The following is an 11997-nucleotide window of genomic DNA, read 5'->3' as shown; positions in this document are numbered from 1 at the left end:
CTTCCAAGTAGCCAGAATTATAGGCATGCACTACCATGCCCGGCTGATTTTTTGATTTATTGTAGAGATGAGGTCTCGCTGCCTAGGCGGGTCTCGAAGGAGCATTTTAAGTAAGTGGGAAATAGATCATTTAATAAATGACATTAGGTTAGTGACTAGAGTCACTCACTAGACTAACCTGACTAGAGTTAGGTCAAGAAAGAGAGTCTTTGTCACATATGAAAAAACTAATTCCAAATCCAAAAGAGAAGGGGAAACAAGCTATAAATGAATTCCAGTAAAAATTTTTTATTTAAGTTGGAGTCTCACTCTGTTGCCCAGGCTGGAGTGCCATGGCACACTCACGACCACCCCAGTGTCGACCTCCTGGGCTCAGGCGATCCTTCCGCCTCAGCCTTCCAAGTAGCCAGAAATACAGGTGCGTGCTACCATGCCTGGCTAATTTTTTTTTTATTTATTGTAGAGATGAGGTCTCGTCAAGTTGCCCAGGCTGGTCTCGAACCCATGGGCTCAGGCAGTCCACTCACCTCGGCTTCCCAAAATGCTGGAATTGCAGGCTGAGCCACCAAGCCCGGCCTCCAGTAAAATTTAATGATTGCATAGTATATCTGTCTGTGTGTATATCTTTAGGCCTTTTTCATTGATAACACATCAGTTAATATAAAAACATATGAAGCTAAAAGTGAACTTTCATATCACCCTTTTCTCGTGCTTACTCCCCATGAAGAGCTGTTTTATCCTCTGGAATTAAGTCTGCTGAATAATCTTCCAGATCTTGGTAATAACATACTTTGACAAACATGCATATATGTATCTTATTTACCAAAACTAAAATCATGACATTCAAAAATGATTTCTTTTGTGTGCAAAGTGAGATTCTGCCGCTTGGATGCATCTTGTAACCATTACATCATCAGCATCCTACCATGTCTTTCCATAAAGTTTGCACAGAAAGGGAGTCTTTTACTACAGAATAGCCATGGCAGACACACAAAGGAAAAGTGTTAATGGACTGATAGTTTTGACTTTATAAATGTTTAATACTATTGAAAGACACAATGCCCACATTGCAACATAAATAATGTGAGGAAAAGTTTGTAATATGCTACCAAAGAAATAAGACTTTAAAATGGGCAAATTCTACCTATCACTATACACAAAAATCAACTTTAAATGGATGCAAGACCTAAACGTAAAACTTCAAACTATAAGAACCTTAGAAAATGCAAGAGACACCCTTATGGAAGTTGGAACTGGCAACCAATTCCTGATCAAAACCCCAAGTACCCATGCCATAAGAGATAAGATAGACAAGTGGGACCTCATCAAACTGAGAAGCTTCTGCAAAGCCAAAGAACTATCAAGAGATTGGGAAGACAGCCTACAGAAAGAGAAAAAATATTTGCCAACTGTATATCTGGCAAAGGCCTAACATCCAGGTTCTACGAGGAAATCAAATGTGACAAAGGAAAAGAACAAATAGCTCTAATAAAAAGTGGGCAAAAAACATGAGTAGGCACTTCTCAAAAGAAGAGATATGGGCAGTCACTAGACACATGAAAAAGTGCTCATCCTCACTAATCATCAGAGAAATGCAAATCAAAACCACATTGAGATGCCACCTAACCCCAGTAAGAATGGCCGTCATTAATAAAACAAACAACAGATGCTGACGAGGATGTGGAGAAAAGGAACGCTTCTTATACTGCTGGTGGGAATGCAAACTAGTGCAATCTCTTTGGAAAACAGTGTGGTGATTTCTGAAAGAACTAGACATTGACCTTCCAGCAATCCCACTACTGGGAATATACCCGGAGGAACTCAAATCATTCTACAAAAAAGATACCTGCACAGGCATATTTATTGCAGACTATTCCCAATAGCAAAAACATGGAACCAACCATGCTGCCCATCGAAACGGTACTACATAAAAAAAAAAAATGTGGTACATATACACAATGGAATAGTACACAGCCATAAAGGACAAACATGGACTTCACAGCAACTTGAGTAGATTTAGAGTCTGTCATACTCTGTGATCTGTCACAGAAACAACAGAGTACCACATGTTCTCACTCATAAGTGGACCATGAACATTTCTCATAATATTATAAGAAAGGGTTTGAGCCGGACTCGGTGGCTCAGCCTGTAATCCTGCGCCTTGGGAGGCTGAGGTGAGTGAATTGCTTGAGCCCGCGGGTTCGAGACCCACCTGGGTAACTTGGCGAGACCTCATCTCTAACTAAAAAAAAATTAGCCGAGCGTGGTAGCACTCGCCTATAGTTCCAGCTACTTGGAAGGCTGAGGTGGAAGGATTCCTGGAGCCCAGCAGGTCGAGGCTGCGGTGGCCGAGAGCGGCCACTGCACTGTAGTCTGGGCGACAGAGTGAGACTCCAACTCAAAAAAAAAGGGGGATTGGCAGTAGCAGGATACTGCTGGGGTGGAAGTGGGGGTGGGTGTGGTATGAGTGTGGAGACACAACATCCGTAATGGTACCCAATCTCAAACCAGGCAAAGTAGGGACCAAACTTTACCTGTACGATGAACACTTGCATACCTAATCCTGAATTGTACCCCACAGCTTTAAAATAAAAATAAACAAATGGAGCCAGGCTCGGTGGCTCAGCCTGTAATCGTGCGCCTTTGGGAAGCTGAGGTGAGTGGATTGCCTGAGCCCGCGGGTTCGAGACCCACCTGGGCAGCGAGACCTCATCTCTACAATAAATCAAAAAATCAGCTGGACGCGGTAGCGCGTGCCTGTAATTCTGGCTACTCGGAAGTCTGAGGCGGAGGGATCGCCGGAGCCCAGCAGGTCGAGGCTGCGTGGCCGGGAGTGGCCACCGCACTCCAATCTGGGCGACAGAGTGAGACTCCAACTCAAAAAAAATAAAAAATAAAAAATAAACAAATGGGCAAATGGATAAAGGGCTAAAAGAGGCATCTCATAAAAGAAGACATATAGGTGACCAATGAAATGCATCATAAAATGTTCAGCCTTTTAACAAACAAGGAAATTCATATGAAAACTATTAATATGTCATTTGTTGCTTCTGTCAGTATGTAAATGTGCTTGGTGTATCTGAGGGCATAGGGACAGGGCCCTGTACGGCATGGCTGGTGGGGTGACTCGGGCATGGTGCTCTGCAGCAGGGCACAGGGCTGATGACCTCACAGCTGGCCCCACAACTGCCTAACGAGGGAGCTGCTCAGGACGCTGCTCTGTGGTTTCTTTCTGATAGTCATACATTAGAAATACCTGAATTTCTAGCAGTAGACTTTGGGTAGCTGACGCATGGTATGTCTGTCTGTCTGTGAGGTACTGGGCAGCTAATAAAAACATTGGTTTATTTTATGTACTTATGTGGAAAGTATTCAAAACTAGGGGGAAATGGTTACAAAATTTTAGTTTTCCACTTTTTTTGGTTGGGGATTGGAGTCTCCCTCGTCGCCCAGACTGGAGTGCTGTGGCATGCTCATGGCCACCGCAGCCTCGAGCTGCTGGACTCAGGCAATCCCTTCCCCCTCAGCCTTCTGAGTAGCTGAAGCCACAGGCATACACCACCACACCCAGCTAATTTTTTGATTTATTATAGAGACGAGGTCTTGCCAAGTTGCTCAGGCTGATCTTGAACCCCTGGGCTCAGGCAACTCTCTCACCTCCACTTCCCAAAGTACTGGGATTATAGGTGTAAGCCACTACACCCAACTTTTTACACATATTTTAAATGTAAATAAATATTTTAAAAGTTGTAGATACCTTTGGATTGTAGGATTGTAGATGGATGGTTTTCTGCATTTTCTATAAGAAGTGGGTATAAGTATGTATATATAATGCTATGTATACATATATTTAAAAACTTATGTACTAAGAATAAAACAGTATGATTCTTTTGGGGGGAAAAAGTGATGCTCTTAAGACCAGGTTAAACTTCCAAACTGAAAGGTAAGACCCTTTTATATTGCTTAATCTTAAAAGTTGCTTCATAAAGCCAAGTGAAGGTAGTAGGAAAAAAATTGCTTTTAAGGTTAGATTCTTTTGAAGAGTATCTATGTTGTTTAGTCTGAGCCCCAAGACATTTTACATGGTTTTTGAGATGATTTTAACCAAAGTATATATGTCTAATGTCAAAGTACTCATTCTTGAGCTCGATATCTGTGGGGACTAAAGCTTCTCTGAATGTTTAGTGCTCCTATAAGAGCTCTATCCTCTGAAACTCAAATGTGTGGATTATAAAGATAGGAACTATTCACCTTCCCATCCTCTACAGGCATTTTATTCTTCATGTTGAAGGAACATTAGCTCTGCCACCGTTTATCTAGCCAGTTGCCCTGGTCCACTTCTCATGTCACCCCATGGTGGCCAAATGGTTGCCCCAACCAGGCCAATAGTTCGTGCTCTGCAGATTCTAGAAAGATGTATTTACATGTTGGAAGGGAAGGGTCAGGGAAGGAAGGAGCCAGGAGGAGCCCAGGCCCAGGAGGTATCTTGGACTTTACAAAGCCAGAAAGCACAGTCTGTTTGAGACCTAGGGAGGTTTTATTTATGTTGCAGAAGATTAGAGTGAGAATCCAGAGTGAGAATCCAGATCTTTTTCATCCCGTGCCCACAGAGTAAACATTGTTTTTCTTCTTCCTTTTGGTAACAGTGGGAAAGACAGCTGCTTCTTTCTCTTGTATATAAACAGCTCAACTCCATCTTCTTTGTTCCACCACTGTGGAATAGGCTTTGTTTTGTGTGTGGGTCTTTTGTTTTGCCATCACAAGGGTGGCAGTTGGGGCATGGAGAACCACAGGGTTATTATTTGCTTTGTATTTGAGTGGTGATAATATGTCTCTAATCCAAAATATCTTGTGTGCATATTAAAGAACAAGTTAATAAAGATGAATATTAAAAACCTTCAGTTACCCTCCAAATTAGAGAAATGATAAGCTTTAGTCTGTATATTTTTCTTTGCTGGACTCTTCATCATAGAATTAAACTAGGGAAACTAATAAAACCATAGTAAAATTATTGTTTAATTTTGGCCCACACAAATGTCATTTAAATGAAATTCTTTCCAATGTAAAATTACTTTAACATGAATAGAATACATTCTAAGGGTATTGTTTTTTTCAGGTGACAAGGCAGCTATACGAACCACTAGTTATGCAGCTGATTCACTGGTTCACTAACAATAAGAAATTTGAAAGTCAAGATACTGTTGCCTTACTAGAAACTATACTGGTAAGTAATAGTTGATTCTTTTTCTCCTGTTACCATTGATTGGTTGTATTTGATGTAATTTAGAATTTTAAGAAAAGTTATCTGTCAAGATACTAAAATGTAGCATCAAACTGGATCATTTGTTGTTGTTTTATTTGTGAAATGCTATTATAATAGACAAAATACCATGTTTATTTACTTGTGATAATATTAAATATTTATGACTAAATATTAGGTCACTTTTTTTTGTTCTGTTTTTTGGGAGGATGTTTATAAATTTGAGAGGTTTCATCTATGTTAATGGCGTGTGTGTGTGTGAGAGAGAGTGTGTGTGTTTGAGGGTACAAGGAGTAAGAATGTTCTTAGACTTTATCTGAGTTACCATAGCTCTTTAAAAAAAGCACAGGCTGGGCTCGGTGGCTCAGCCTGTAATCCCAGCATTTTGGAAGGCTGAGGTGAGTGAATGGCCTGAGCCCGCGGGTTCGAGACCCGCCTGGGCAACTTGGCGAGACCTCATCTCTACAATAAATAAAAAAAATTAGCCAGGCGTGGTAGCGCGTGCCTGTATTTCCACCTACTTGGAAGGCTGAGGTGAGAGGATCACCAGAGCCCAGGAGGTCGAGGCTGCGGTGGCCGGGAGCGTGCCACTGCCCTCCAGCCTGGGCAACAGAGTGAGACTCCAACTCAAAAAAAACAGCACAAAATTTAAATATTTAAGAATAAAAGGAATTTTTGAGCTTGTCCAGTTTTATCCTGTGTTCAGATTCAGTAAAGAAAGAGCCCTTAGGCACAGCATCTCACCGGCGTAGAGCTGGCCTGAGGAAAAAAGAGTAAAATCATTAGGGTTTGGTCACTGGTTCAGTGAGGGCAGAGGCAATGAGATCAGCTAAACCATAATACCTTATGATGCTTTTTTTGGGTAATGTTTGAACTTGTGCAAATAATTTTACATTTGACTTCTTTGCATGTCATCTTAGTTGGTTTTACCCACTATTGCAGCCTCTCATTCTGCCATGTATCCATGTTGGACTCAAAAGTCCTAGTTAACCGCGTAGCACATTGTACCAGCCGGCGTCCTTTAATTCCGCATTTTTGCAAGTCACTGCCAGTTTGCAACTGTGTGTCACCTGCTGAGTTTGAGGTGAGCCAGAGAAAAGAGGGAGGTAGGCAGCAGCCTTCAGAGAAGAAAATGAAGGCATGGGTACGTGTTGTGTTCGTGAGGAGGTGGGCATGTTTGCGTTTCGGCTATACGGAAGCATGGCAGAGGCGAGACTGGGTCGGTGACAGGTGCTAGTGTGTAGGGCGACTGGTGGCCAGTGGTGGTGGTGTTGCTATTACGATTATTTTGAGTGGGAGCCTCGCTCTGTTGCCCAGCTGGAGTACAGTGGCCTGCTCGTGGCCACTGCAGCCTCGAACTGCTGGGCTCGGGCGATCCTTCCGCCTCAGCCTTCCACATAGCTGGAGCTACAGGTGCACGCCACCATGTCTGGCTAATGTTTTTATTTATTGTAGAGATAAGGTCTCGCCAAGTTGCCCAGGCGGGTCTCGAACCTCTAGGCTCATGCAGTCCTCTGCCCTCAGCCTCCCAGAGTGCTGGGATTATAGGCCTAAGCTACCATGCCCAGCTTTGGACGGTGTAGTTTTTTTTTTTTTATTTTTAAGCTTTATTTTTTGAGTTGGAGTCTTACTCCGTCGCCCAGGCTGGAGTGCAGTGGTACACACTCACTGCTACCCCAGCGTGGAACTGCTGGGCGCTGGCAATCCTTCTGCCTCAGACTTTCAAGTGGCCAGAACTCTAGGCGCATACTACCATGCCCAGCTAATTTTTTATTTATTGTAGAGATGAGTCCTCACCAAGTTGCCTGGGCTGGTCTTGAACCCACAGGCTCAGGCAGTCTTCTCGCCTCGGCCTCCCAAAGTGCTGGAATTACAGGATGAGTCACGGAGCCCGGCCGGCAGTGTAATTACTAATAGTGCTCCTTTTACTCTCAGAGTGACCCTAGTTGTATGCCATGTTATGAACAGTGGAGAGTGACTGAATATTTTAAATTAAGATGATGATGACATAATTACCTCTATAGTTGAATTCCCTGTGGTGTTTACAGTGGATCCTGCCCATAATAAATACAGTTAATTAAATTTAATTATTTGTGTTCAGATGGATTTATTCTAATGCTTCTATTCTGAAGTTTGTCTTAGTTGTTTGATTTCTCCCAGTTGATCCTTGAAGGTAGCTTACGTGAGCACTTCATAAGGAAGTCTGGTAACGTGATAAAGTAAAAGGAAGATAGTTGAGGAAAGAAAAGTTGAAGAAGAAACATGAACTTCGTAGCCCAGCACTCACATGAAGGAGGCTGTAGGTTTCTTGTGAAGAGTTGCCAGTTCCCTAAGGGTACAAGCCCTGCTTTTTTCCCACTAGGGAATAATACCTACAGGGAAGCATGATTATTAAATAGGATGATTTTCTAGGTTATCATTGGTCAAATTTCCTTTGCAGTTTTCTCTAGTTATTAGACACTGTGGCTTTATGAATACTGGTCTTCCAGAAAGTTATATTTTCAGAACCATGCCTCCATATGTTTTTTTTCAGTGCAGCGGTATAATTTTCTCAGAACTTCCAAGGGTCTTATCTCTTTAATCTTAATATACAGAGCATCTCAGATGCTTTTATGGGGTAAAATCAGCAACCACTGGAATTCTTATAAAATAGCCATTGTGTTTTTTCAGGGAAGGGGAAGATTGTTTTGTTGTTATAATTAAAGTATCCTCTCCTCTTCTCATGGATTTTTCAGTTTACTAGTTTATTTAAAAGAAAATGTTTCTGTTTTGTCAAAAGGAAATTGATAATCTGATTAAGTTTACTAGTGTTTATTTTTTCTTGACTAGTGCTATAAATTAATTTTTGTAACATTAGTGCTGTTCAGAGGCAGACCAAAGGTATTTCGTTGTCATTTTATGGTTATAAAAATGAGTACAATAAAGGCCTCTTTGTTTTGTTTCAGGATGGGATTGTGGACCCTGTTGACAGTACTTTGAGAGATTTTTGTGGTCGATGTATTCGAGAATTCCTCAAATGGTCCATTAAGCAAACAACACCACAGCAGCAGAAAAAGAGTCCAGTAAACACCAAATCTCTTTTCAAGAGACTGTACAGCCTTGCACTGCACCCTAATGCTTTCAAGAGGCTAGGAGCATCACTTGCCTTTAATAATATCTACAGAGAATTCAGGTATATAAGTCACATGACGGGCAAGAGTGTAAAAGGCGCTCTTGGAATTTTAGTAGTGATTTTGAAAAGTAACTCAGTGTTCAACTCTGTATATCCATGTATTCATATGACAAGCATTTAGTAATTAATTATGTGGTGTGGATTAAAAAATGAGTTAAAAAATCCAGTTTACACTCAATAAACTTAGAAACTATTATGAAATACATATAAACATAATGCTTGGCCAGTTTTTTAAATGTAGCAAAAGACATACATGCAGGTTGTCTGGTGCATAGAGGAGGAGTTTCTAATCCCGGTGAGCCGGTCAGGTGAGGCCTCCTGGTAAAGTTTAACTGGAGATGAGATTTGTTGAATGACTGAAATCAGCTAGGGCATTTCAGATCAAAGGGATGGGGTAGCGATAAGTAATGGGCTGGTGTCTGAGGCTGTGAAGGAATTTAAGGCTTGGAGGGAAGCATAGTGAGGCCAGTGAGGAAGGCTCTGTCTGCTGTGGTGAGGAGCATGGATCAGCTCTAGTGGCAGCAGGTCCATGGAGTAGGGAGCAGAACGTTTAGATTTCCTCCTGGGACATACCTCCTGGTAGCTGCGTGGAGAGTGGGTCTGAGTAGGGCAAGACTGAACACCGGGGTGCCAGTTGAGAGCCTATTTCAGGGGTCTAAGCAAAAGACCATTGGTCACTGACCTAAGGTAGTAGTGGTATTCATTTGTTCATTTTGCATTCCTTACTAAGTCTACTATGTGCCAGGCATTGTGCCCATGCTGAAGATATAAAGACACAGCCCTTCATGAGGGTTACCTTTCAGAAAGAGATAAAGCTAATAATGAATTCATCACACAGATACATGTAAAATTTGTAGTTGAAATTAAATAGTGGTGTATAATTCCTAAGTAATCTTATAGTGAGGAATCTGACCTCGTTGGATTAGAATTGTTACTCTTAGGAAGTGGCAGTTGGAATAGAGAAGAGAAGAGCAACTATACAAATAAATGGATGGATGGACAGATGTACAGATAGGGGTGTGTGTGTGTGTGTGTGTGTGTGTGTGTGTACAAAAATGGGCTACTTTAGAGTTTGAAGCCAACGACATTTTAAAAAGCTTTTTAAATTGTGAGGCCTAAATGTACAGAAGAGAATATGTAAAACATATGTGTAAAGTTTACAGAATAATAAACATAAAATGAGTTCTTGCATACCCACCCCTAGATTAAGAAAGCACATGTTATCAGTATCCTAGAATCCTCCCACCGCTGTCTCCCCTCGCCTTCTGCTGCCTTTTTTGCCCCTCATTTCTTCTTTTTCTTTGTAGCTTTATCATTGATGGACATATTCCTAAACAACATAGTCTTTCATCTTGAAAGCAGATAGGAAGCGTGAGCACAGCTAGGTGAGGCGAGGGCAACCTTTTTGCTGCTGGGTGAAGGATCCTGGGAGGCTACGAGCTGCATGGCAGCCGGCTTTAACCTTCCGGAGAGGTTGCAGGAGTCCCTTGGAGGAGTTGGCTCAGCAAGGGCCCAGGCTGGTTCTGGGAAGCGGGGCTCTTCAGTGGTGGCTGTGAAGCAAGCCAGCAGCCAGAATATGGGCAGAGGGTGTGGGCTGCTCTTGAACTGCTTCTGCTCGTACTCTGGCAGGAGCAAGCCAGAGCACATACTCTTGTGGAATGAACGAGCACCAGCCGCTTATCCAGGCTGAATACGGTCAGCAGGAAAACAGCAAACTCATGGTTGTGGTAAGCCAGCTGCAGAGAAGTTGGTTTGGGTTCACTGGGCATCCTGTCCAGGCCGGAAAAAACCATGCAGCATGTCTCTGCCCTTGCAGGTTCACTGTGTCTGGCATAAGGCGCCACCCTGGTTCTCTGTGGCGTCTGCTTCCTCCTGCTGTCACTGTCTTTCTTGGAGAGCTCAGTTGCTGGACCACATTTGAAGTGGCTTTTGAGAAAGGGTGCATGAGAGAAATTTTTTGAGATTGTGTATGTTCAGTCATATAAATGGAAGTTCTGGTGTTTCCTTTCTCTGTGTTATTGAATTGTTCTGCACGCTTTCTTTAGAGGGCAGTTTGAGAGTTGTTTTGTCATGTCATTTCTCTTTTTATGGACTTTAACTGCTCTCCTGATATCCACCATAAATACTGTGGTACCTAGCCTAGCCGTCCAAGACTTCTACAGCTCAACTCCAGTTGACTTCTGCAGTCTTATCACAAATTGCTCTTCTAGATGAACCTTTCTTCTAGCTTTGCCATTTTGCTGGCTGACCCCTGTGTTTTTCATCTTGCTTTCAGGTCTTCGCCCACACTGGTTTTATTGGCAGCTGTTCTCAGTGTCAGATCTCGGTGTGAGACATTGGGGAAGATGAGCTTCTGGGGTCCAGATAGGCCCTGCTGCCTTTGGGGTTTACATTAGGAAAAAAACTAGGATAATATTCTTGTCAAACTAACCACTAGTGTGCAATGTTTGTTCTAGGGGCTCCCCATCCTTCATGCCTTTCTCCCATTCCATGCTGGTGACTGAAGGCTCAACTAGAACTCCCAACTCTTAGTTTTCTGTGAACTCCTGAGAGGATTATTGCCTATACTTGTCGTCTTGTACTTAATCATCTACTGACCTGTGTCATTAAGGAAAACATTTTCCAGTGAGAGATCTGGCCTTGCACCATAGTTGTTGGCCCTGGGTGCTTGGGAGCCCTCATGAGTTTACTGTATATAAGTAGATGGTCAACAGATGTTGCTGACCTAATTAATTATTTGCACGTGCCAGGTATGCTTATAAAAGGCTTAGAGTTCACTATTGAGGTTGATTTATTTTAGGTTAAGAGCTTACCTTCTTTATTTTATAGGAATGTGAATAATGATATCAGATCTTCTTTTCTCCTACAGTGAATGTTTTCTGGTTTTATTTTTGAGTAGGAGGCTCATCTGTCATGTAGGCTAGAGTGCAGTGTCCTGCTCCTGGCCACTGCAGCCTCGGCCCTCAGGGCTCAGGCTATCCTTCCACCTCAGCCTTCTAAGTAGCTGGAACTACAGGCATGCGTTACCACGCCCAGCTAATTTTTTGATTTATTATAGAGGCAAGGTCTTACCAAATTGCCCAGGCAGGTGTCGGACCCCTGTACTCAGGCAGCCCTCTTGTCTCTGCCTTCCAAAGTGCTGGGATTATAGGTGTGAGCCACCGTACCTGGCTACATTGAATGTTAATGAGCTGTGTGAAAGTGTGACCCGAACAGTGGTACTAAGGGTATATGCAGTGTATAGCTCTGCGGGTGGCAGGGAGGAGGGAGTTATGGAGCAGGAGTCAGTGTTACCTCTTTGGTTCACGGAGGCTTTGTCTTTAGTCTGCTCTTTGAGAAGTATTTTGAGTGTTTAATGTTTTAAAATATTTGAACCTGTTTTTTAAAAAAACAGGCTGGGCACGGTGGCTCATCGCCTGTCATCCCAGCACTTTGGGAGGCCGAGGCGAGAGGATGGCCTGAGCCTGGGAGTTCAAGACCAGCCTGGGCAAAGCGGGAAGACCTCGTCTCTGCAATAAATACAAAAATTAGCTGGGCATGGTGGTGTGTGCCTGTAGTCCCAGCG

General features: G+C 42.8%; 1 protein-coding gene across 1 annotated transcript in view; it reads left to right on the top strand.

Annotated features, from left to right (window-relative positions):
- Positions 1-10758, top strand: part of LOC103262606 (DNA-dependent protein kinase catalytic subunit-like) — a gene marked incomplete at its 3' end in the record, with an annotated part of 72753 nt that extends 61995 nt beyond the window's left edge. The window contains exons 25-28 of the mRNA XM_021713467.1: positions 5117-5224; positions 8206-8500; positions 10062-10159; positions 10708-10758. Of these exons, the coding sequence (XP_021569142.1) occupies positions 5117-5224; positions 8206-8500; positions 10062-10159; positions 10708-10758 (552 nt within the window). The remainder of the gene's footprint in view (positions 1-5116; positions 5225-8205; positions 8501-10061; positions 10160-10707) is intronic.
- Positions 10759-11997: the final 1239 nt, after the last annotated feature.

The sequence above is a fragment of the Carlito syrichta genome, unplaced genomic scaffold, assembly GCF_000164805.1.
Source record: "Carlito syrichta isolate Samal-C Ts95f unplaced genomic scaffold, Tarsius_syrichta-2.0.1 Scaffold304564, whole genome shotgun sequence".
Taxonomy (NCBI): domain Eukaryota; kingdom Metazoa; phylum Chordata; class Mammalia; order Primates; family Tarsiidae; genus Carlito; species Carlito syrichta.
Note: the sequence above shows the minus strand (reverse complement) of the source record. Positions and strands in the feature narration are given on the sequence as shown.